This window comes from Thamnophis sirtalis, unplaced genomic scaffold, assembly GCF_051295495.1.
Source record: "Thamnophis sirtalis isolate CommonGarterSnake01/CBP01778 unplaced genomic scaffold, rThaSir2_p1.2 scaffold_5, whole genome shotgun sequence".
Lineage (NCBI taxonomy): Eukaryota > Metazoa > Chordata > Lepidosauria > Squamata > Natricidae > Thamnophis > Thamnophis sirtalis.
In genome coordinates this window covers 62,936,607-62,964,012 of record NW_028261385.1, presented here as the reverse complement: position 1 = coordinate 62,964,012, position 27,406 = coordinate 62,936,607, and the positions used below count along the sequence as shown (strand labels likewise).

Genomic DNA, 27,406 nt, shown 5'->3' with positions numbered 1-27,406 from the left:
TAAAAACAGCAACAACAACAACAACTGTGTGCATGTGTGAAAGTGCTATTGATTTGTTAAATGTTATTTTTGTGGCGGTGAGGACTAAGAAAGCTTCATTAGTGCACAGTTGATGGAAGCTAAGAGATGAGACATAGCAATTTGAGGCAGAAGGGGAAGAATAAAAGAGCAGGATTTGGTGCTGCAAAATTCTAAATGTGTGGAAGGATGGCTAGTTAAAATAATGTGGTAAATTGGTATAGCTCCTTCGATTTGCATATTTTTGTAAAACTAATGTACTGTCTGGAATCTGGAAGTAGGGTGGCAGTATATAAGATTTTGTGATGAATAGATAAACTTTATTTATCCTTAAAGATGATGATGAAATGAAAATAAAGCACATTTAAATTAAACTGCATTTTAAAGTGTTGAGAAACAGAAAGATTGTGGGATGGAAACGCCCATCATTATATTGCCTTTTGCTGAACAATAATAACCTGCAAACCTGCAATAAAAATTTTTTGGATATAAGAACTGGCATTGCTAGACAATAAATAGCATTCTACATTGTTTTGCAGAGCCTTTGTTTTACTTCTGTAGCCTGTGATTTGCAGAAAAGTAATGCCTTCCAGAAAAACTGTGCATTCCAGCAGAGAGACTAGAAATGCACAACTTAAAGAATTAAAGGTATAATAAACAGAGTGGGAAGGCAAATGATACAGAGGACAACAGCCAGATTTTTCTTCATTCATTCGTGTCTCCTTTAGGATTTAACTCATCAGATGTTGGCTCATCTAATGGCTTGAATTCAGACACTGTCACGCTTAAAATTCTGACCCACTGAAGTCAATGTACCATTTAATTTCATAGGTTTGTTTATACTATTATTCAACCCAATGTATTTAATTAATGGTAATGTTTTAGAAAAGTGAATCAACAATTGAAATGATCACGGACCTTTTTATTTCTGATATGCTATGAAATGAGAAGTTCCTGCTGAAACCACAATCAAGCAACTTTATCAGCAAATCCTTTTCAATGACACAAATAAATAAAGAAGAACTGAAAACACATCCATTAATCACACAACTCTTGCCACTTAGGAAAGGAAGCCGAAAAGCAGTGGGATCTTTGAAATGTGCACAGGCAGCATTTCAAAATTAAATGATGAAGATCAACAGAAATGTTGGTTGTTTATCAAACGAAGATGACAATTGTTAATAAAAATCAGGGCAGGAGTAAGGGTGGCTGGGAAGTTTAACTGGCACAGTCTGCATTAGAGCTGATTTAGAGTTAGAAGGGACAGTACTTGAAAGAAAGGGAGGTAAATGCTGCTAACAATGAAAGGATAATGTAGGTTTTTTTAAAAAATAAATTGTTACAAGTGTTGCAGAAATCCACTTACCTTCTAAAAGGAATAAAATATATAGGACTTCCTTTATTAAAAGGATTATATAATTATTTCCTCCAAGTCCATGAGCAAAAGAATTAATTAACCAAGTCATCTAGTTTCAGTAGTTGCTATTTCTTAAATATGTATGTGTGCCTTCAAATCAGTTTTAACTCCTGGAAACTGACAAGTTTTTTTGGCAAAGTTTTTTGGAAGTGGTTTGCCATTGTCTCTTTCTCGGAGAAGAGTGACTGACTCAAAATCACTCAAAATCAGCTGAACTAAGGCAGGACTAGAATTAACAGTTTCCTAGTTTCTAGACTGTTACCTTGACTAGTACACCCAACTGGCTCTCATTTCTTAAATATAGCCTCAAACAAAATATCCAATGGCACTTTATCACCTGTTAGTCCATCCATTCATATTTCTCAATCAGATCCCATTTGCAAGGGACTAGAAAGTTTAAGGAAGACAGTCTGAGAGATTCTCAGTCATCGAGGTCATGATTGTCCCAAAGGTGCTTTTTCAGGAGGCAAATTGACTTTCTTGTTTTTTCTTCTGAAGAAGTTTACCTTCTCTTCCAAGAAGTTTTTTCAGCTCTGACAAGCTGCTTGTTCATTCCCCACTATCCTGTCAGAGCTGAAGAATCTTCTTGGATGAGAACTGAAATGTTTTCAAAAGAAAAACAAGGAAGTCCAGTTGTCTCCTGAAAAAAGCACTTTTGGTACATTTAAGGAAGACACCTTTTTGGCATGATATTATCAACATTGCAGATTTCCAGGGCACACAACCTCATATCAACCACATTATATGATCAGTTAAATATAATAAAGCATTGAATACATGGGAAGTTTACCAAGATGGAATTCATGGAAAAAGCAAGTAATGTTTAACTAATTAATTCAAATCATAGAATCATGGATGGAATCATGGAACCATAGAAACATAGACAAAGGCATAGAATGATAGGTAGAATACCAGAAACATGTTTCTGGTATTTATGACCAGGAATGTTCAGAATGTGAATATAATGATAGGGTCTTCCACTCTGATTACCTATGTAATATCCCAGAATGAGTGGGATGTTGTAACCAGAATTGGGCCCATCTATTATCACTTGAGGTATACATGTAAAGTTTACTTCGTTTTAAGAATTTAAAAATAAATAGAAAGCAGGATTTTTTTTTTAAAAAAAACATGATTTAACAAACACTGATTCAGCAGTCTTCGAATGAAATTTGTGACCAGCCACCTTTCCAAAGTAACATTTTGGATTTCATCCAAATCATTATTCACTTCTGAATAAGTCAGGTAACATTCTTGTTAATTTTAGGGCACTAGTAGCTATTTGCATGATTTGTGCAAGTGGCATAAATTGTTGCAAATTACCTAATAGGAGAACTGCCCTTCAAATTTTGTTATTTAAAGACTTACGCCATTTCCTTGAGAACATCATTATATAAACCAATGCAAATGATATCATTTGCAGTTCAAGAGATACCTGAGAGTAACAGACATCTGCTTCCCCAAACTGATCCATTAAGTTGAAGTTTCACTGTACATAAATTTATCAATCTCCTCTCCTCAGCTCTCTTTAATATAATTCTCTAACTCTGAGAATCAGTTGCAATCCTTTTCAAGTTATAAACATGTGTTGTCATCAACACCCAAAAGAACAGTTTTTCATGACAGAAGATAAAAGGACACACATCAAAATCAGATATGAATCAGAAAGTAAAAGAACAGTTGTTTGCAAACAGCTCAGAAAGAAGTAGGGAAGAAAAGCATATGCATATATACATATACATATACATATACATATACATATACATATACATATACATATACATATACATATACATATACATATACATATACATATACATATACATATACATATACATATACATATACATATACATATACATATACATATACATATACATATACATATACATATACATATACATATACATATACATATATATAAAGTCACAACCCCTGGTATGCCCAAATATGGGAGGAAGTTCACTGCTTCCATTCTCTGTCCATCGGCTCGTCATAAGAGACCATCCAGACAGAAACCCAATATTTTTACTGTTGCCTTTGTTACATTTGTGTTGTATTTGTGCTGATAAATAAATAAAGGCAGACTAGTATAGATCTATTTCAAGCTATTTAGCTCTCATCAGCTAGCCATACCCTTGCTGGGAATCGAACCTGTGCTCTATTGCCTCTAAGGCAGATGTGTTAACCATTGAGCTACAGAGCTCGACTCCTTATCAGCCAGGCCAGGGTGAAAGGTATATATTTAAAGTCACAACCCCTGGTACGCCCAAATATGGGAGGAAGATCACACTTCCATTCTCTGTCCTTCGGCTCGTCACAAGAGACCATCCAGACAGAAACCCAATATTTTTTACTGTTGCCTTTTTGTTACATTTGTTGTATTTGTGCTGATAAATAAATAAAGGGAGACTAATATAGATCTATTTCAAGCTATTTAGCTCTCATCAGCTAGCCATTCCCTTACTGGGATTGGAACCTGTAAGAGTATGGCTAGCTGATGAGAGCTAAATAGCTTGAAATAGATCTATACTAGTCTCCCTTTATTTATTTATCAGCACAAATACAACAAATGTAACAAAAAGGCAACAGTAAAAAATATTGGGTTTCTGTCTGGATGGTCTCTTGTGACGAGCCGAAGGACAGAGAATGGAAGTGTGATCTTCCTCCCATATTTGGGCATACCAGGGGTTGTGACTTTAAATACACACACACATACACACACACACACACACATACACACATACATACATACATACATACATACATACATACATACCCCTTGGCAAATAGAAATTTTGCCCTAGGCAGAAACAAAGGCACACAAGGAATCCCAGAGCTACTGATTGGATAGATATTTGACTCAGCAGATCTGTACTTCCTGCTCAGCCCATTGTCAAGGTGGAAAACTCCCCTCTTTCTAAATGGGGAATCCACAAATGTTGTCTTCCCCCTCTCAGTCCATTGCAAAGATACACTGCACTTATGTTTTCCACCTTTGATTCCTAACTGTTATTGTCTGCAACAGGCCACCTTATGCTCTTCAGAGCGGATGGTCTCCAGCATTCTATTCCATTCTAATGCCAACCCCAAAATTGAATTGGTTGCAGTACCTGATATGTCCCCTTCCCTCCCATGGTTAGTTGCTGTTTTGTGTGATTATTTTGTTCTGCACTGATAGGCGGTTCAGTTCTTTGCCATTTGGCAGTTGCTATTTTTTTACAAAATTAATTTTGCAATTGATCCCATGATAGCTCACTAAATTGGCAAACTGCCCTTAGTCTTAGAAATTCATGCCTTACATCTCCCAGCAGGTTACTCTTTTAGTTTTTGTCTAGAATAAGTGAAGCATGCTTTCTCAAGCTTTGTCCCCACTATGGCAAATCTTCTTTTCTAAGTCTTTAAATTGCAAAGTACAGATAAATACCTGCTATTCTGTTTATAATGAAACTGAAGCATCTGCTCTGTCTTGCTGCAGAGTTTCCATGGACCTGCAAAGGAATCCTGAAACAAAAGTTCTGTTGATTATTATAGCAAAATGGAACTGGAAAGGGGAGAGGGAAGGAAAGGTCCTATTCTAATGTTAAAATGATTGCATGAGAAGAAGAGGTGGAGGCATCCATATTTTTACTTATTTATTTGTATTGAGAAGCAAGATAGCCTATGGAGCTCTCACTCCAGAATCTGAAGGCTCTGAGTTTGATCCTAGGTAGCGGCAGATATTTCTCCGTCTGGGTGCAAGGAGAAAATACCTGCTATGAATCCCTCATAGGTGTCAAGAAAGGCATCAGCTCCATTCAGTTGCCCCAACTCCACCATTATGCAAGGGATTATAGGGATGTTAAAAGAAAAAAAATATTTATTTGTATCCTGCCTTTATTATTTTTACAAATAACTCAACATATCCAACACATCTTCCTTCTATCTTCCCCACAACAGCAACTTGAGAGAGAGTGACTGACCCAAAGTCACCCAGTTGACTTTTATGGCTAAGGTGGGACTAGAACCTGTGGTTTCTGGTTTTTAGACTGGTGCCTTAACCATTAGACTAAACTGCTGGTTTCCCAACATCTGTGAAACTAAAGGAAAGGCACAAGGATTGGTGATGGAAGAACAATCTCTATAATAAAAAAGCAGGTATTGATTGATAGGAGCCAACTAATGAGATTCACCTCCTCCACATGGAAGGGAAGAGCAAGAAGCAGGGGAATAACCAACACATCAGTGCAGCCTTGTTGCCAACCTACTGCTATCCAGACTGGAATGTCAGAGGTTGGATTAAAAAAACAGCTGGAAACAGCATGGGAGAAAAGCAGCTTCAGCTGCAGCTTGGAATTTCCCTCAGTGATGGAAATCCTAGAATATACTGTCTGTAGTAATATTTAATTAAGAAGGCTCTCTATATCACTGAAGCAGTGTGGGCTCTCTGGTATGTCAGGCACAGAGAGGAGGCCTGGGAGTGTAGGCATAAAATGAAATGAGTGCCATGACCATTGCCTAAGTTTCTTCAAACGAGCAAACTTAAAATGTAACAAGTAAATAAATTGCTCATCTGCTATATTTCCATTTGCTTTTTAGCATTTTGTGAGCCCCTTGTTAGTTGTGAAATAGTGTTAAGATTAATTTTATACCTTTCTGCTGTCTAGCAGTTGGCTTGGCAAAACAAAGCAAAGCTTTTAAACTCTGTAACTTTTGATCAGGCCTTTCTGGAAATATGTGGATAAATTTCTTCTTAAAGAGAAAACGGACAACCAGTTCACTGTAATCTTTTTTATGGAATGATTATTTGTGTGATTGATTATGATGTATATTTCCTTTTGATCAAATGATTTGACAAGCAACTTGTGGTATTCCATTAAGTGCCACATCCTGTTCAGGGTAGAAATATAGACATCTAAATCAAAATATCCCTGATTATTATCTATCTAGCCTTTGCTGAATATATTTTGAAAAGGGGAGATACTCACTTAAGAAACTGGTTCAAGTGTTGAATTGCTCTAACAGCTACAGAGTTTTTCTTAACATTCAGCCAGAATCTACATTTGTATAATTTAATCTGAGTATTCTGAGTCGGCCTTCTTTTGTGGTACATCCCTTCTGAAATTTGTAGACTGCTGTCATACTCCTGCCAACAAAGGGATGTAAATGGAAGCCACAGCTTGCCAGAAGTAACATATGGTTGACCATCAGAAAGATGGAATGAAGAAAAATCAATGCATTTGGACTGCAAATCGTTGAGAATTAGACAGCCCAGAGAACAATCAGTCAGTACTTGTGGAGCTAGACAACTCTATAAAAGCGGTATTGAGGAAGCTAAAATTTTGGACGTATAACATGGAAGGAAGAGTTTTTCAAATAGACTGATATTTGGAAAAGCTGACAGCCAAAAAAAAAAGAAGGCAGTAAAAACCAATGTGGATGAATGCTATCATTAACATCACAACATGATCTTACAAGAAATCAAAACAGTTACTGACAGATACTCCTGGTGAAGTGTTGTCCATTGAAGTAGAAAAAGTCAGAATTGTCTGGACAGCAAAACATCAAAATTATCTCCCCTTTCAGTCATCCTTTCTAAAAGCAAAGTATATCAAGTTCACCCAGCCTTCTCTTTTTATTTTCAGTCTCATCCTTTGCTTATCTTCTGGTTTGACCAAAACTTTAAAGTATATAGTATTCAAGGTGAAGTTTAATCATGAAACTACTATTTTCCTGTGTTTTGGAACACTATCCCTGCTCCTTTATCTGGATATTTAATTAACTTTTCCTAAATGACAAGGTAGATTTTTCACCCTCCTCCTTTAATGTATTATAAACATTCTGAATATTGTTTCTGGGTTTTAGAATATTGTACAACCCACCCAATTTTTATCTTGTGCAAATTTGATAATGCTCTCTCTCTCGCCATCATTTTCCATAATAGTTTAAAACAAATCTTGAAAAGTCCCACCCAGAAAACCAAACTTTATGGATTGTTACTAGGTGCTTCATTCCAGTTTACCTGAAATCATATAATGAGCACTTTTGGAGTGGATTTTTTTTGTCAGATACAGTTCCATATAATTGTCATGCCATTCAGCATATTATTTTGCTAGCTTGTTAATCAGAATGTCAGGGGAATATCATTCAACATCAACTTATATGTTAGAGATTTTTTTTCTTGTGGTAAGAATAATTGGCAGTGGAACCAATTAGATAGAGAAATAGAGGCACTTCATCAATGATTGTCCGGAAAGTTTATTATCCAGAATTTTTGAAGTAATTCAGCTTTCTCCAATTTAGTAGCCACTAGATATGGTATGAGGGAGTGGGCTGTAACTCCAAGGATTTTGAAATTTCTGAAGAAATGTAAATACCAAAAATAATCTATACATATAGCAATATTTGAATATTTTCATTCGGAATGTAAACTATTCCCAGAAATTTAATTGCTTGAAAAGGATGTTATGTAACCTACAGAGGTACAGACATTTTTTTTTTTAGACATTTTATTAAGATTTATAGGCCGCCCTTCTCCCTGAGGGGACTCAGGGCGGCTTACAATCACAGGGAAGGGGGTGCAATACCAAAAGACAAACAGTAAGTGAACAAAATAAAATAATAAAACACAACTTGCATTCAACAGTCAACACTCGGGCACATATGAAAGTGGTATAATAGCAACAAAAGCATTTGTGATGGTCCTTAAATTGTTGTTCAGGATACTTGGGTAGCATTGGTGCACACAGTATATTCTCTAGATCTCTAGAAAGAATGCAGAGAAGAACAACTAAGGTGATTAGGAGACTGGAGGCTAAAACATGAACAGTTGCAGGAGTTGGGTATATCTAGTTTAATGAAAAGAACGACTAGGGGTGAAATGTTCCAATTGCCACAACCAAGATAGGATGGCCATTTTTCTGAAGTGGTATAGGGTTTCCTGCTTGACCAGGGGGTTTGACTAGAAGACCTCCAAAGTCCTTTTCAACTCTGTTATTCTGTAACAGATAACTTATCTGTGGATTCAGTATATACTGACCTTTGTAGAAATGAATGACTAATACCAGATAATTCCAGATTATGTTGAAATAAGGAAGTAGCATGTCATGAAACAAACAGTTCAGAGAAGTCTCGCAATCTTTAAGCACTTTGTTAATTGTCCAGATTTAGTTCTGCTATGATTCTTGATCGAAGAAACAAAAGGCCATCCACTTTTACAAAGCTTCCTTCAATTTATTCCCATAATAGCAACATTCTGAGGTAAACTGGGCTGAGAGACATTGAGTAATCCAAAGTCAGTGATTTCCTTTGGCAGAGGGTGAAATTGAATCTTAATTATTTTAGGTTCTAGTCAAGGGTGAAATTTGACCAGTCGGACCGGTCTGGATGAACCAGTAGGGATTTGAATCGGTTATCCAAACTGGTAAAAACCACCCCTGGTTGGCCCCACCCATGCCGCCTGTTTGCCACTCCTTCTTGCCACTCACTCTTCCCTTCTGGCTGCTTGCTCCCTATTCTGGCTACTCACCCCGCCTACTCATTTCTGCCCTATATATGTTGCCTTCACCACGTGGCCCAGCTAAACACCTCACCAGTCACCTTGCCTGCTCAGAAGTGGGTGAGGGAGAGAGTGAGGAGGGCACAATAAAGGGACAGACTGCACCTGGCGGCTGCCTTCTGAGCAGCTGCTCTGTGAAGGGAGGGAGAAAAGTTCAGCTTCTCTCTGCTACAGCATTCAACGTGGCTGCTCCTCTCCTCCCTCTCAGGCTCATACACAAAGAGCAAGCATGAGAAGGAGGCAAGAAGCAGCCAGGTTGAATGCTAGAAGACTTGGCCTAGTGAACTTTTCTGTCGATTCGTGGTGGGTGTGGCTTGGTGGGTTGCAGTGAGTAACATAAAGTTGGCCACACCCACATGACCCCCACCAACCCATGCCCACTAAGCCACGCCCACAAAACCAATAGGAAAAAAATGAATTTCACCACTGGTTCTAGTCCAGTATCTTCACATTATATCAGACTACCTCTATTATTACTAATTATTACTAATTCATGCATAATAGATTGGGAGTCAACCCTTTCTACTGGCAACTTCTGTTTATCTAGCAAAAACCTCCATTATTGGAATTAGAAGGTTGGTTGGACAGAATAAGGCAACAAGGTACATTGTTTTTTTCAAATACAATTCTAATAAATATAATGCATTGTTGTTAATGAATTCTGTAAACAGAATAATTTTCTACTTTTGTCATATCCATAGCAGCAACACCAAGGCTCAGATATGGTTAACATTGGGATGAGAGCTCACTGTAAAATCTCACAGCTAAAGGCTAAAATAAGAGCTTAAAAGTATCCCCCCAAAAAACTATGCCAAATTATTTATGCAGTATTTGTCAACTTTGGCAACTTTAAAGATGTGTGGACTTCAATTCGTGCTGGCTGGAAAATTCTGGGAGTTGAAGTTCATACATAAAATTGCTAAGGGTGAAAAACTTAGCACTTATAAATTTCTCCTCCAAAATCTATATGGAAAAATCTATGTAATCATGAGGAGACATGCTCAGTTTAATTTGTTTTTGTTAAGTCTGGTTTAGAAAAAAAGATTATTTAATATCTTGGCTCTAAGATGATGTTTGCTCTCAAGAAAAAGAATTACCTTAAAAGCAAAACATTATTTTATGCCAGTAAACAAAAAGCTGGAGATATTAACATTCGGATCCTTAATCTGTTTCCTGAGAGTAAACTCAATTGATTTTAATATAATGAATGTTATCCAGGATAAAAGAATCTACTTAGTGCCTTTTATGTCCCATTGGTCTCCATGGGGGCGAATTCAACATTTAATTAATATATTCAAGTGAGCAATGCTAACTTTTTTATGTCTTAGCGATATGAAATATTAATATATTAACCTATAATGGAACCATCTATTTCAGTTTTATGAAATACATTTAATAGAAATCTACACATGTTTACTTCACAACAAAACCTACTATATTCAATCTTGTTAATGAGCACAGGCTGCAACTTTATAGTGAAAATTTAGGCATGTCATTTAATAGATTGGAAGTAAATTTAATCTTAATGTCATTGTTTTCAATCAGATTATTTGGTTAAAGAAGACTTCTGGGGGAGGCATGGCAAACGAAAGACTGCAACAATGGAGCCAATGTCTGGGACATAGATGGTATTTAGTGGGTTCAGACTGGTTCGAGTGAACCGGTAGCTCTAACGATCAGTTGGTTCTGCCCACCCACCCCCTGCCCTATCCTGTCCTTTATTTCCTGCTTTCTAGCTCATCTCAATCGTGTGATACAGCTGATTTCCCCCCTCACTGTTTTACTTTCTGTTGCTGACATGGAAGGTAAGCAGCTTAGCTTCTATATGTTCCATTTTCAGAGTTGCATGCAAGTGCACGCACACGAATGCTCACCGAACCAGTTGTTAAACTGGCAGCATCCCACCACTGGTTGGACAAAGACCAAGGACCAGTACATAGATCTGTTCCTTAAAACCTCCCAGTATAAGTAGAAGCTAGGTAATTGCTTACATGTGCTCTGTATGGTTGTTACTCATGAGGAGATGGTAGGATAGTGTTTTTTTAATAGGTTTTGAACACTGCGGGAAAATGGGATTATCCATCTTGCTCACAACTGTGGCAGAGCCTTTTAAAGAACACTAAGTTCGCAAGCTTCACTTTCTAATCACTTTTGGAAATTGCCTATTATCTTAAAACTATTGAAGACTTTTTGAAGAACAGCTTTGAACAGTTTTTATCAGGTGAGTTTATCTTCAATTTGAGGAAAATAAAAATTATAAGCATGAGGACTTTTGATCTAAGAAAGTTACAAATGAATGGAGCTTCCAGATAAATTTTAAATATTGTTTTTTACTATGTCACTGTGGAATTAATTATAAATTATATTCGTTATAAATTTCTTGTGGGAAACAGATTATTATTTATTATTGTAAGGCTTTATAAAGATGAACAATTTTATGAATTTAGGAAATACAGGGCACTGAAGTTCCTAATCAGAGGTGAAAAAAAATTACAGGCTTTTATTTACATTTACAAATTATAAAAAATGCTATAACACTAGAAATAGTAAAGGAGATTTTTGAAGAATGATGCCAGAAATTATTAGCCATAATGCCATCAGTATTAGTAATGATTAGTAACGATGTCTACTTCTATGGATAGAATATAACCAAAAGATTATTGAAGAAATTACAAAAATCAAAATCATGTACCAAAAATTGATTTACGAATGAAAAACCAGAGAATGTCTAGATGCTTTAGTGAATTCCCAAAAGAAACTAGCTGGTGTTTTAAAAATCAAAAGAGAAATACAAATGACAAACCAAAACAGAGACCTAGAGGATTTTTTAATTTATGAGAGAGACTCAATAAAGCTTGAAGAAATTTGCTAAGAAGAATTGAAGAAAAAATCAATCCTACAACAATATTTGAATTAACTAAAGATTAAGTCTGTTAAAAATAAAAGGAAGAAATATATAGTTGATTTATTTCATCAAGGTTAATATAAGACATATTGTTACAAAGCTGGCAATCCAGAGTGGGATTCAGCTGGTTCGGAAAACTGGCTGTTAATTTTCTATGCAGTTTGGCAAACTGGCTGATTGCACCACTGGCTGGCCCCATTCCACTTGGCCCCTCTCAGCCACTACTTATCTTGCCTTGGCCACTCATCTAGAGTCACACCTGTGGCCCAGCTTCTCTCTGGCTACTCTCTGGTTCCTTGCCCTGGTTCCTTGCCCAGGCCCTGCTTAGATCCACCATAGCCCTGCCCCATGGGGCGTGCACACAAAGTGGCAAGCGCACAGGGGTGGCGTCCCTGTGGACTGCTTACTGAGCACTGCCCTTCACCTAGGACACCAGCCCAGCCCTTGAGTGCTTGGAGCCTCATGTATGCACACCCAGAAGGTGGGGCTGATGCGCAGTGTGGATCTAAGGTTGGCCATGGGTGGCACCAGCACCTCCATGCCCCATTTCCTGGCCTTTCCCTGGGACTGCCCCACCCCCACATGGGAAAGTCATATCCCAACTTGTGTGTGGAGGAAGGAAGAGGTAGGAAGGAGAGAACATGGAACCTAGGGGGCTTCTGCCTATCAGCGTGCCATGGGCAGTAGGAGATTGCAAGCTGCAAGGGCTTGGGGGATGTGGAAGACAGGGCTAATCTGTGTGGTCCAAGTGCCCTGGGAGCTTGAAGGCCAGGCTGGACTCTTGCCCTCCACTTCCTAGGGCTCTGGGCAGCCTGTGCTGCTGTCTGGGGGTCCTTTGCATGGCTTGAGAGGAGTGGCAATACTCAAACAAGTGTTTGGCTCTCACCCTGGTCTCACCATTCTCTGCTGGAGACAATGGATCCCCCTGACCTGCCTGGACCACCACATGCATCCCCCCTACAAAAGCAATATTGAGCTGGTCATGCGACATCACTCAGCCACACTCACTTTGGCCATGCCAACCCAATCACATGACCACATGACCACTTGGCCACACCCATTCACCCAGTCATTAGGACAGAGAATTGGTTGTTAAATTATTTGAATCCCACCATTATGGCAACCGTTTATTATTTTTTCTTGTTGCTGTTTGGACTGAAAAGTTGATGTGTTGTGGATTTGTCTGTAAATAAGGAGTGGGATATATGATGTAGAAAAATTTGTTTGTATCCTTATACTGTAGGGGTGGAGAACCACTATATATGTTTATATCTATGATGAATGTTGAGAGTTACTTTTTTATATATTTCTTTCCTCTTTATTATATTCTCATTTTCTCTTTTTTCTCTCTCACATTTTTAATTTTTTCTTTCTCTTCTCTTTCTTTAAGTTTGTATGTTTTTAGTATTATAATCAAAATTTTAAAATAAAATTATATATTGAAAAGTGTATTTTGACTAAACATAGGCCTAATGCTGTAGGTTCTTTGAGAGTTATTTTCTATTAATTGGGAATAAAAATGTCCTCTGAAGCAATCCTGATTCCAAGATATGCTGAGAAAATTGATCTAGTACAACTGCGTGGATTGGATCAGAATAAATCACTCCTGTTGACAGAAATTGCTCTCTACCACCATTTTTTTTCTTCTGTCTGGATAAAGTTAGCTGTTGGAGTTTTGTGACGGAGGTTCTCTCTTCAAAATCACTATGGTAGCCAAAATGAAGAGAAGTGACATTGCAGACAAAGGTTCTCCGAACTACTCAAGGTTTCCGGTACCAGTTTTCTAGAACCTGTCAGAACCCGCTAAATTTCACCCCTGGTATATCAGCATTCCCCTCTCCCCATTTTGAGTTCTTTGAGTTAGGGGCTGTATGACTAATGTCAAACCACCCAACCAGTTGGAATTGGTTCCGCTGATCCTCAGCCATGGCCATTCTGGCTGTGAAGTTTGGAAGAACAGTTTTAGATTCCTCATGCCACTAATAAATTAACCAGATTATACCATTAGGTTAGTATTCTTTCTTCTAACAACCATATATTACATAGTTCCATACACTTTTGACAATGGAGATTATTTTGTTTGAATAAGAATAAAAACACTATTTCCTTTAATATCTGTTTTGGATTGGATAATTAATTTTGAATCCAGCAATATGGTTTTTTTAAAAAAGACATGCTTTGGAAAACTGTTATTCAGGCAAAAAAATTTAGTGTTACTGCCATAAATCACTTTTATAGTAATAATAAAATGGTGCTTTTGCTGTGAGATTTTCCTTCAAATATTTATTTCTAAAGTCGGTTAGCAGCTTCTTAGTCATATAACATTTCTCTCTGTCATCTTTTAAAGGATTATTGAAATGTATGATTTTGAGAATCTCAATGTTTATGAAGAGATGTGCATGGTTTCTCATTTAAAATTGTCAACTGTTACCATCATAACTTTTAAGCTAATTGATTAAAGAGAATGATTATGAATCCCCAGTAGGGAATCATTCAGTCTATGAGAAGAGGTACAATTCTGTTTTTTTTTCTACAAGAATATACTATTGAATAGCAATGGCAATAGCACTTAGACTTATATACCACTTCATCGCCTCTCTAAGCAGTTTACAGAGTCAGCCTATTTCCTCCGACAATCTGGCTCCTAATTTTACCGATCTCAGAAGGATGGAAGGCTGAGACAACCCTGAGTCAGTCAGGATTGAACTCCTGTCAGTGGGTAAAAATTAGCCTGGAAAATACTTCATTATAACCACTGCACCACCACGACTACTCAACCAGTCTGACTATGTCAATATCATAGTAAATATCCCAGTAAAAATTTCTTTATGATGTCCCTTACAGGAGAAAATTACCTTATATGGATTGTAAGAAGAAAAGATTTGAGTTTTTGTATTTCTTGGTTTCCATCTTGGATTCATATAGATACTGTAATAATAGCAGTATATTTGAATATTCAGACTATCCTGAATATGAAGTTTTTGAACTTTATCTTACTGGATTTGGAGAAATTGCAAATGAAATATTTATTTGTGTGCCATGTCAAATGCATTTATCAGGTTTTTACAGTTATTACCTGACTTTTTCTTCACCTTTCTCCTCAATATGTGAAATTAGATGTGACACAATCTGTTATTAAGCAATGAAATGGATTTATTATATATGTGTATATGTGAGAAAGAAAGTATAATCTCACCCCACTCTAGTCTTATTAAGGCCCTAGAACAGTGATGGTTAACCTTTTTGGTGTCAAGTGTCCAAAGTGTGCGTGTGTGCACATGAATGCATGCGCGCATGACCCAATCCCCAAAATACAATGCGAGCACTCCCTGTGCATGCACCCAGCCCCTATGCATGCATGTACGTTGCCCAGGCATACACCTTTCTCCCCTGTGCATACTTCCTGCCCCCCATTTTGGCTTTCAGGTTGGTGCAGGAGACTTTCCAGGGCCAAAATGGAGCCTTGCACAGTGCTCCCATGTCCCCTTTTGGCTTCCCCTGCTTCCACAGTTTCTCACCCCAGCGCACCCTAACTTTCTACTACATTTTTACTATCCCTCCCTTCCCTGATCTCCGCAGTTTCTCTACTCAGTGTGCCCTAGCTTTCTCCCATGGAGGGGCACCTGTGGAGGTGGGAACCTGCGAAGATCGGGAAAGGGACAGGTGGCAGAAATGGAGGAGAAATATAGGGCACACTGGAGGGGGAACCTGCAGAGACCAGGAAAGGCCCCATCCCAGGCACATGCATGGCACAGACCCGAAGCCCCGCAGAGAGGGCTCTGTGTGCCACCTGTGGCATGCGTGTTATAGGTTCGCCATCACAGCCCTAGGAGGTTGTGGAGGAGAAAAAATATCTGAGGTATTCAGCTTGCCTGATATCTCCAAATGTGTCAAAAATATCTCCAAGAATCAAAATTGCCAAGGTTGCAGTTGAAGCATCCAAGTCTTCCCCTTTTTATATGTTCATCAATGTTATACACAGTTGCAAAGAATCAAGGCTTTAGTCACAACCATATTTACCATTTTGTCTGTCTTGAGCCCTACCTGCTGTTGTTTGCTGTCTTTAAATAACCTGTAGAAGATTCAGCTGCAGGTCTCATCAATTTCTATATATAGGATGATATTGCTGCCTTGTCTTTAGGTAGTACACACTATGAGGAAGGAGTGAGGATATTTACAATGTATGTGCAAAAAGGTCAAGTTGGCTGCCATGATGGTGAAATTGAAGCTCTCTCTGTGCCTTATGTTCCAGACATAAAAAGGGATGATGCTTCAACCATACTACCATGGTCACCATCTCACCATTTTTGGTCATAGCCTGTAGAAAGAAAGCAACTTATCTTTTTAATTATTTTTTTGTAAAAAATTAAAGTAATTAAACATTTGGCAATTACTGAGAGGTAAAGGCATACTCATTTAGGAGACATAAATCTATTTTAAAACCTAGACATGGCATTGGCATAATCATAGAATTGTGTCATTCAAATGCCTATTCAGTAGGAACTACTGTGAATACCAACATGTAAAATATTGTTCTTTCACTGAGATAAAATGCAACAGTCTATTAAGCATAGAATTTCTCTGAGGGAAGAAATGCATGCAACAAATAAGAAATACTGAAAATGTTTAATTCTGAACATGGCCTCATTTTAAAAATAATGGCTTGTGTAGCCTTATGGCAAATATGCAATATAGCATATTTTGACCTCATTCAGCCAGCAAAATATCAACTATAATTGTCGTCTATTTCCTCATTCAAATCTTTATTAAATAACGCTCTGTTTCTTTACAGCTAAGCAATTTGAAACAAGTGAGCTTTGTAGATGTATCAACAAACAAATTCTTTTCAATCCCAATATGTGTACTCCGGATGTCAAATCTGCAGTGGCTTGATATAAGTAACAACGGTCTGAGAGATCTCCCACAAGACATAGACAGGTAGATTTTTATATGGTTTTTGCAGTGACAGTTGGTTTTAGCAAATAAAGCATTGCCTGGCTATTTTGTCAACATTTGTAAGTGATTGGAAAACTGTCAAGCTCATTTATGCTAGAGTCACAAAGCTCCCGAGTTTACGATGTTGTTGAAGACAGGGCTTCCTTGTCTCCTCTTACAAAGCAATCTGAAACTGACCCATGATAATCTTCACTTCTCCCATCCTCAATTGCTAGGAATATACCCAGATAATATCACAAGCCAATCAGTGTTGTTCCTCAATATCCCTGTGGGATTCTGCACTGAAATCCTAGCAATTTTTCAATCAGGTGTGTTTCCCAGTATAGGTGACCTGGGCTGTACATTGCTATGATTGTTTGATGTGGAAGAACAAAGGTAACTTTTAGCCAATATATAAAGAGATGTTCAAAGAACAGAATAGTGTTCCTCTAACAGTGTGGAAAGTAAATCTAGCTTTGGGGTTCAGAGAAGGGCCTTCTCTGCTGTTGCACATGCCCTCTGGAATATATTGTCCCCCGCCCCATATGACGTCAGCTCCCAACCCTCTGACCTTTTGTAAGAGTCTAAAGGCCTGGTTCTGCCAGTTAGTTTGGGGCCCCAATGGGGGAGCATCACAGTGGAGGTGGCTGATTGAGTAACAAAAGATCCACCTTCCTCCCATCTGTAATTGGATAATGGTGTTTGCTCATATTAAATTAATTATTGCTTTTATACATATTCATATATGTGTATATTTTTTATGATTGTAAGCTTCTCAGAATTAGCCTGTGGTAAGATGGGTGGTCAATACATTTTATAAATAACCAATAAAGGAGAATATTTGTATCTCAGGGTTGAAATGAGGGATTACTGGTGTCATTCACACCTCTGCACCAACACTTAGCCACCCAAATGAGCATAGACTAAGTCCAAGATTAATAGCAGATCAACGATCAAGTAAACCATAACCCAATCAATAAACTGACAACATCCAACCAAAGTACTCCCAAGACCACCCTTACAACACGGACGTGGCAAGCTCTATAAACTGAGAACAAATCACATCCTTGCCAGCAGTGATGTTGTTACCTAGTTTGGGTAATGAAACATTTGCACGAAAACCATCAAGCACAGAGAGTACCAAGGACCCTTCAGAAAGAAAGAAAGAAAGAAAGAAAGAAAGAAAGAAAGAAAGAAGGAAGGAAGGAAGGAAGGAAAGAAAGAAGAAAAGAAAGAAAGAAAGTGTAGGCTGCAGAAATCCAGCTGATTGGTAGATGGTGACAGGTAGAGAGAGAGAGAGAGACAGAGACAGAGAGAGAGAGAGACAGAGACAGAGACAGAGACAGAGACAGAGAGAGAGGCAGAGAGAGATATTGTAACCTCTTGAGGTTTGAGTCCCTGGAAAATAGATTATACAAAATTGGTAGATCTATATTTATCAACGGAAAATACCAACTTTACAGCAGTTTTCAATAAACTAAGGCAGACTTAGAAGTAAATTGTCTGAGCTTCTAAAAATAGATGCTGCAAGATCAATCAGGTCTGGAACAGGTCCTAAAGGAAAATGACGTGGAAATATCCTTACTCAGATACAGTAGAATTCTGCAATTTACTCACAACTCAAGTTATGTTTTTGATAGATGAAGGTACAGAAATCAACCAAAGGAGTCTGTTGATAACATTATATGCCCACATGATTCAGAAGTCAGCTCTCTCCAACTAATATTTTCAGATTTAAAGCAATCATACTGGGTTTGCGTGTACACACATTTTCCTGTCTCACCCAGCAGCATCTAAGCACACTGTTAAACTTGAAAATTTGGGAAATTTCCTTTGATGAGTGTAAGAAAACAGCATCACTTGTTTTTCACAATCCCACTTTTGCAAACCAAAAAGAAATGTGTAGGTAAGCTGACATTCATCAGTTTTTAATTAACTGCTTCATTCACTCCATTTTAATTTCATATTCATTACAGAAGTCCAAAACAAAAGGCAGTGGAACTATAAAAACAGTTTTTCTTGGGTGATTTATTGTTTGTACATGCTGGGTTTCATGTAGCATATTCTCCTACGCACCACATAAGTAGTTATGTATAAGTTATGCATAAATTGGAAACTGTGCAGAGATAATGGATTGAGAGGCCACAAAATGGTGTTCATTGTCTCTGCCTTTCAAAAATTTGCATGTCAACAATCTTTCTGTTGCCACCAATGCTGAAATCAAACAGCCATCCCTACCTTTTAACCTAGGATAGAAGAAAACATCAAATGATACTTTCCACACCCTGCAACTATTTTGTTGGTTTTGCGCATTCATCTTACTTTATGACTTTGATTAAAAATATTTCAGTTATTAATATGTTATATTGCATTATTAAACAATATGTTGATATGTATACATTTGCGATTCTATAATGTACATTTAATTTTGCCATTTTGTTAATTTTCTAAGGCTAGAGAAGTTACAAACTCTTCTTCTGCAGAAGAATAAGCTGACCTACCTCCCACAAGCCTTGGTCAACTTGCCAAAACTCAGTTTATTGGTTGTGAGTGGTGAAGATTTGGTTCAGATGCCCACAGCCATCTGTAACTCTTCCACTGGCTTAAAGTAAGTCAATTACATTCAGACACATTTTCTTCCTTTGCATTTTGTCTTGCTATTTGCTTGGATTCTGAAGTGGGTGTATTTTAATTAAAAGATTCCACAAAGTTGCAATATGTCTACCCATGCTTCAGAGGTGGTTCCTACCGGTACGGTTCGGCTGAATAGGTAGTAACTCTGGTGGACATGTGACTGTACAGGTTCAGGTATCCTCGGAGGCACCATCTTGATTTTCTGTTCTGCACACGCACAGAATAATCTTCATTGAAAAAATGTTATTTTTTTTCCTTTTTTAATGTGCACATGCGCAGACTGTTTTTAGTGAAAATGCACGTGTGTGCAAAATTTTTCAGGTGCCGAACTAGTAGTAATGGCAGCAGGAACCCACCCCTACCATGCATTAATATGAGCAAATACAGTAGTTTAATTAGTTAATGCCACACATCTTAAGCATATTGGAATAAATACATGGTCTGTCGTGGCTTGTGGATTATTCCAGTTATTCCCTTGGTTCTTAATTCCAGAATAGGCAGCTCAATATGAAACATAACAGCTATGTCATAAACAGGAAGAAGGTAGGCTAAGATAAACATTTAGCATATAAGAGCAATTATTTGCATTTATGGTTTAGAGTGCAATTATGTGTCATCATATTGTCATCAATATGTTGGGGGCAATATGCTGACTCTGTAAACCATTTAGAGAGTGCTGTAAAAGCACTATGAAGCGGTATATGTCTAAGTGCTATTGTTATCAATGCATAAAGTAAAATCTGTGTGAGCCTGGTGAATTGCATATTATTGTTTTTCCCAAATAAAAGACCACTCGGTCCATACTAGCAAAAGGTCCAAAGTTCTCTTCTCACAGGCTAGTCAAAAATCATTAGGAATAAATATTCCACAAAACAGAATAAGGAGGAATAAGGTGTATTGTTAACAACACACAAATAAGATTCTGGGTATTAAATTGCCCCTAATTGGCTGCTATAAGTTTGCAATAGTTTTTGTGTGTGCATGTGTGTGTTTGCTTTTTTAAAAAGTCACACAAATTAATATTCAATGACTGATGTGACATAAGCAGCTTCAGCGCATCAAGACACCTGGGGATACTTTTTTTGATTGAATGATTAAGCTTACACTTTTAGGGTTTCCTATGCTTGCTTCTAGAAAATACACTTCTTAATTAATATTTCTAATAGATAATGAGTGTTATGAACACTGAACATTGTAGCAAAGTTTTGTTCACAGACAAATTGACTTTGCTCTGCACCTAAGTAGGAAGAAGAGAAAATTTATAGGGCTACAAATCATGTGGGTATAACAAGTAACAATTTGCTCCCGATAAGAAGCATTATATAACCTTTTCATGGTAATATGTCATCACCTTGCAGATTTATAAGCCTGAAGGATAACCCTCTCGAAACAACCTCATTTCAGGAGATTCAAGAAATAACAGAAAGTGACCGCGATCGTGAACTGTTTGAAAAAGAATTTATGAAAGCCTACATTATGGATATACAAGAGAGAGGTATGGATGCATCTAAATGAAACTCCAAGCTAATTTTCTTTTCATTCTAACTTATTTTCTGGACACATTTTAGAAAACATTGAATTGTATATGCCTATTCGTTCCATGTTAAGCATTTCACGAGGAACCTGGAATTTGGTAGAGACAGCTAAGCATTATGGGGAGGGAGAGTACATACCCTCAATCCAGCTGTCTGCTAAATTGAGGAATCTGTCAACTACAGCACTATAGACATTTCAGCCTCGACTAAAAGTGAAGAAATACAATAATTGTATTGGAAGTCAGCATAGCAATGCCATGTTTCTATTTTTAAAAAGAGAACCACTTTCTAACTGTTATGATAGAAAAGTGCACCCAGCAACTCAGAAAGGAAGGTGAGGCCAATTTGAAAAGGTTTCCCTTTTCTCTCTAGCATCTAACATGCTCCTTTATAGTAAAGCAAGTGTTAACCTCTTGCTTAATTCCTGACAGACCATTTTATTTCCATTTCTGCTGACAATTACAGAATGAATATTAAAGCAACTTCACAGAAGTGATGGTTTTCCAATTTTACTTTTGCCCTCCTCACCGTCCATTGTCTTCTTTTAAACCATGTAATCAAAAATAAAAAAGTTGCTACTCCCCCCCTTATGCCTTTAATAGAATGACACAGAGAAATTAAAAAGGTTAAGTTTTTTCATTCATGGAAAATGTATCTAGAAAGTACTTCACATTGTGCCAGGGTTCTTTTGAAATCAGAAGGGCAGATCCAATAAAACTGATAGAATGAGCTATTGATCCATGATAAGTGATGAAGATAGAAACCTCAACTCCTGACATTTTTGTCTGTCCATTGCCATTTATTATAGAAAATTGATGCACATATCAAACAATATTCACAGTTATATTTAAGCGTAGGGAATAAGCTTCAACATCTGCTCTCTCTTCATTGATTGATGAAAATTTCAGTAAACTGCATGGGGAAAAAACCCACTACCAATGAAAATTAAACTAAGGTGAAGGTTAGGTCTCCTTGGAGTCAGGACAGAACAATAAATTGTTAGAGTTTCTCTAAGAAATGCACAGTGATTGCTTACAGTTTGGACTTGTTTGTAGACCACATTAAAGTACACGGGAAAATTGCTTTGCAAATGAAAATGAAATTAGGTCATGGTTAGGGTTAGAATTAGGATTAGTGTTAGGATTAGGATTAGGTCTCCTTGGAGTCAGGACTGAAAACAGATATCAGTGATAGATTAGAAGTTCTCTAAGGAAAGTGATGGTGACAGCTTTTCTTTGGAGTTGTTTATGAACCACAATAAAATACATGGAAAAATCACAATGCCAAAAAAAATGAAACTAGGTTGGGTAGTGAATATTGTCTTTGGGTAGGGGTAGGATTAAGTTTAGGATTAGGTCTCCTTGGATCAGGGACAGAAACTAATGTCAGGAATAGATTCTTAGAAATTCTGCAAGGAAGATGCTCATTTAGACTAGTTCAGGGGTGGCCCGTGGGCCAGATGTGTCATATGCAGGCCATGCCCAGTCCAGTTCCATGAAGGGAAAACAGTCATGAAATGTCATGTGACGACAATGTGATGCTGTGAGTTTGACACACAGACTAGTTTATGGACCACAGTAAAATTCATGACAAATCCAATTGGTGAACAAAATTAAAGTAGGGTTAGGGTTAGGGATAGTGTAAGGATTAGTCTTAGGTCTCCTTGGAGTCAGGGCAGAAAAGTGATGCCAAGGATAGATTCTCAGTGGTTCTCTAAGGCAAGTGAAAGTTAAAATCTTTTCATTCAGACTTGTAAATGTATTGCAATTAAATATGTGGAAAATCCCATTGCAAAACAAAACAAAACTAGGGTTAGGTTATGGATAAGCTACAGTTAGGGTGTGGGGTCCTTGAAGTCAGGGCAAAAAATTACGGTCAGGGATTGATCCATAGTGACTTGGCAAGGAAAGCTTCAGTTAAAACTTTTTGTTCAGACTTTTAAATACATGGGAAAATTCCATTGACAATGACAATGGCACTATAGCTGGGTTAGGTTTAGGTTTAGGGTTAGGGTTAGGTCCCCTTAGGGTCAGGACCAAAAATTAATGTCTGGAATAGATTCTTAAAAGTTCTCTAAGGAAAAAGGAGGTGCAAGTTTTTTGTTTGGGTTGTGTACTACTTTATAATACATGAGAAAATCCCATTGCCAATGAACATTAAACTAGATTGGATTAGTTATGGGGGTGGAATTAGGGTAAGGTTTCCTTGGAGCCTGGGCCAAAAATTAATGTCAGGGAAAAAAATTTATTGGCTCTCTAAGGAAAGCAAAAGTTAAAGCTTTTCATCCAGGCTTGTATATATATTACAGTCAAACACATGGGAAAATCCCATTGCCAATGAAAACTAAACTAGGGTTAGGTTATTGATAGAATTAGAGTTAATATTAGGTCTCCTTGGAGTCAGAGCGAAAAACTAACATCAGAGATAGATTCATAGCAGTTCTGCAAGGAAAGGATCAGTTAAATCTTTTCTTTGGGACTTGCTTATGGAAAATACATGGGAAAATTCCATTGCCAATGAAAATGCAACTATGGTTGGGTTGCCAGTAATATTTTCTTAAATGTTATTTAAGGAAACAATTATAGCTTTTTGCTTGGACTAGTTTATGGACCATCTCAGACTTGTGTTCATCCAGAAGAAGCACGTTTCTTCTAGTAGTAGAAGAGATTTCTCTCCATTTACCATAGTTGATTTTGTATCATCCTAACTTCCTTTAATCTGTTAGTTTTTGAATCAGGATGTTTGTTTGATGTAGACATAAATCTACATTTATTTTGTTTTGTCACAAGTTGCCTAGAGCACAAATGTTAAGATACTTGTTTTTATTCCCGTTTAGTCAAACTGTGCCATAAGTGCTTACCAATCATTGTCATTTTTAGAGCAAATAGATTATTTACGCAATAGGAAACTAAATATTTACTCCAGATGGGAGCCATTGAGGGAAGGAAAAGAGCTGACAAATGGATTACACAGTGATAGTATAAGGCAGAACCTTTTTGGATAATGATCAGGAAGGTCATGTGTATAATTGTGAGTGTCAGGCCACAAGCTATCAGGTATAACAAGCATGCTATAGACTTTATTGTGGCTGTTCAAAGAAACTAATCTAAGTCCAGGAACCTAAAAGTATATAAACAGAAATGGGGAATGTTCCTTCAAACTGTTAACAAGATACAACATGCTATCATAAAATAAAGAATGAGTCTAAATAAGGGCTTAAATTGCCTTAGTGACTGACAGTGTCCTGTTTGCTTTATGCTGTAATAAGGTTGGCTTGATTTTAGCAAACTTGTTAAGTTCGCTAAAGATCAGAGATACTAAGGCCAGTAAATTGTGGTTCAGTGTGTTATAAACATTCATCTTACCATAGTTAATTCAATAAACTAGGGATTTGCATAATAAGTAAACCCATCTAATAAAAAGGCCCTGAATGCCTGAACAAATGGCACTAGTTGTTTAACTTGGATAAGGGAGGAACATTCAGGTCATGTTGCCTCTGAGTTGATTTTGGTGGGATGAAATGGAAAAGGGATGAGATGGGGAGAAAACTATGGACTGTAATAAAACAGAGAGAAGAAAAAATAATGAAAAATAGGAATGGGACAAAAGAGAGAGAGGGGAATGGAGTGGCTCAGAGACAAGAGGGTATTAAAGTGGTCTTGATTGAGGTTTGTTGAAGATGCTTAATTTCCTGTATTAAGCACTGAGATAGACAAAAGTCAAGTCCAAAAATGTTAGAGCAGGGTTGTCAAACTCGCAGCCCATTGTCCGGATGCATCATGCACTGGCCACGTCCACGCCTGGTTTAGTGAAGGGGGGAAAAGTAGCAATACATCACAATATGCTGCTGTAATGACAAGTTGAACACCCCTGTGCTAGAGAATTCCTTGAAGCCTGGCACTCAGACAAATCAGCCACCAACAGGCACATATGTATAAACAACATCTACATACTATACAAAATAGATAATCAAAAAGCTAAAAAGGAAATAAGACCAAAACATCTCCTTGCCAGCAATCAACACTCAGATTGAGATAAGCAGAGATAAACACCAACATTAATTCTAGACCAGCAATCAAGAAGTAAACAAAACCCCAATCAAGGAACTACCACTCTGACAAATGTCAAGCGACAGCCTAATGAAGAAATTACCAAGAAAACTCCCATCAACATTGACAGGGCAAGCAAACTCCACTGTCTTCTAACACTGATGATGTTACCTAGTTGGGTAATGAAATGTCTGCAAAAAATATCCAAGCTCAGAGAGCACCAAGGATCCTATAGGCTATCAGGACCAATCCACAGCCAATCCAAACATTTTCTCTTTCTCTCATGTACCAATGATTGGTTCATAGCATAAATTTCAATCTTGAATTCAACAGTTACAGGAAACAGAATGGAAAGCAAAAAAGAAAACTACAGTATAGCAGAAAAAGAGCCCTATTTAGTTCTTTGGCAGCAACAGTAGAATTGCCTTGTTACTGGAAGTTAATACCTGTGAATAAAATCATTTTACTAGCTTCTTGATATTTAGAAGAGGCCAATAGAACACAAGTAGCAGAAAGGCTTATTTGAAGGCAGTGGGGAACTTGCCTGGTATGGGGGAAAGAGCAGAAGATGTCTTGGGTCTTACCAGGCTAAATCATACATAGAGCCTATTTTAATGCATTTCTCATACTTTATCCCAAGTCAGGATCTGGGAATCATTTCACATGCAAAAATGCTGAAATTTACAAGATTGGGATGTTTATTAATTTATTAAAAACAATTGGTGGTTCTGGGAATTATTTGCATATTTTAGAGAAGGGGGTGTGATTTATCACCCCTGCAACATTTTTAAATGTTTTCTTGCATGGTCCCTTGTTGCATGTATTTTTGGTCTATCTTATACTAGATTACACTGAATTTTATGCATCCATTAGAGACTCAGAAGCATCTCCCTTTTGTTCCAACACATTATTTCCTGTGAACACGTTGTATTTCGATCAAGAATAGTATTAAAAATAATGGGATTTTTCTATTTAAAATGGTACATGCATTTCAGTGAAACGATTCATAATATGAAAATTAGTTGTGAACAAAAGAGATGGATTCTTCCAGCTATATTAGAAACTTGGCTTTAATATCCACCTAATTGTTTTCAAAAAGTTACGCTATCCACAAAATGACCAGTTAATACGGTATATTTATGCTTTGTCTTTACAGAGATTGTTCCTTGCTATACCACAAAAGTATCGCTTAGCATCCAAATATGAACAGCAGAATTTCTATAAACAGGAACTCTGTAAAGACTTATTTCTGCCAGATGAATTAGAAACCATCCTCAGCACACAGTAGCAACAAAAGCTCTTTTTAAGAAGAAAAGAATCAGCTATCAATAATAACAGAAGTTGACACATAATGGAAGATTTAAATGACTGGGTGGGCATATGATAGTTGCAATCATACATAGCCATGACTGCATTCACTTTGCAAAATGTTTCTGTTATGAAAAAAAGGATGTGATTATACTTATATGAAAAATGTAGAAAGATTAAGTTATAAGGCATATGTTCTAATGGGTTTTCCCCCCCAAATGAAACAATAGACATTCTGATTTCTTCCTCTCCCGTCATCAGGGATAGACATTTGAGTGATGTGATCCACTGGAGAATTATCAGACTCAAAGTGTCATTAACTGTGCTATTCTATGCATGTTTACTCAGTTTCCTCTCTGCACAATTCACTGCCAGGAAAGTAAACCTAGTCCCTGGATTCATTACATCTATTGTAGATCTGATCTTTCACCTTGGAGTTCAAAGTGGTTGCAGGGTTGAGTAATTGGATCTATACCATCTGGTGAGACAGATCCCTCTGACACATAGTGATTAGCCCTAAAATCACCCACTGATCTTCATGGAATGTAGACCTCAATCTAGATCACTCTATTTGCAGTTCAACAACTTAATTAAATTTTTAGATGGGACGAAAGATTTGCAGATAATATATTTTAAATACTTTATATTTTAGATTTTTTTTAAAACATATTTTACAGTGGTTGCCCAGGGATTGTATATCCTGGGCATGAACTTGATAGCCTGATATGCATGAACTTGACGATCAACACTGCAGTTATATTTCTGAAATCTTATGTTGTCCCTCTTCCTAAAATACATTTCCCTCCTGCTTTTTTTTGATTGGTACTCTCAGACAAAGCTATTGCTTACTTTCTGAGTTGTGTAATGGCACATAAGAAAAAAAAATGAAATGATTGCTTATAGTTAACTTGGTTACTATATTTCTCTGAAGCTTCTTTTTCCATTGCAACCTTAGACTTGAAATAATTGCTAGTAATAAATTGCCATACAGAACCAATTATGGTGGCTCTTTTTTCTTTTTAAAAGAGTTTGCACTTCATTAGAGGCTACTAGACTTTTATTCAGAGC

The 27,406-nt window shown here is 37.2% G+C and overlaps 1 protein-coding gene across 3 annotated transcripts in view; it reads left to right on the top strand.

Annotated features, from left to right (window-relative positions):
* Nucleotides 1-27,203, top strand: part of LRRC2 (leucine rich repeat containing 2) — a 74,278-nt gene extending 47,075 nt beyond the window's left edge. For all 3 annotated transcript variants that reach the window (XM_014051639.2, XM_014051642.2, XM_014051643.2), the window contains 4 exons: nt 16,670-16,815; nt 19,265-19,420; nt 20,805-20,941; nt 26,187-27,203. In XM_014051639.2, coding sequence (XP_013907114.2) covers nt 16,670-16,815; nt 19,265-19,420; nt 20,805-20,941; nt 26,187-26,236 — 489 coding nt within the window. In that variant the 3' untranslated portion in view covers nt 26,237-27,203. The remainder of the gene's footprint in view (nt 1-16,669; nt 16,816-19,264; nt 19,421-20,804; nt 20,942-26,186) is intronic.
* Nucleotides 27,204-27,406: the final 203 nt, after the last annotated feature.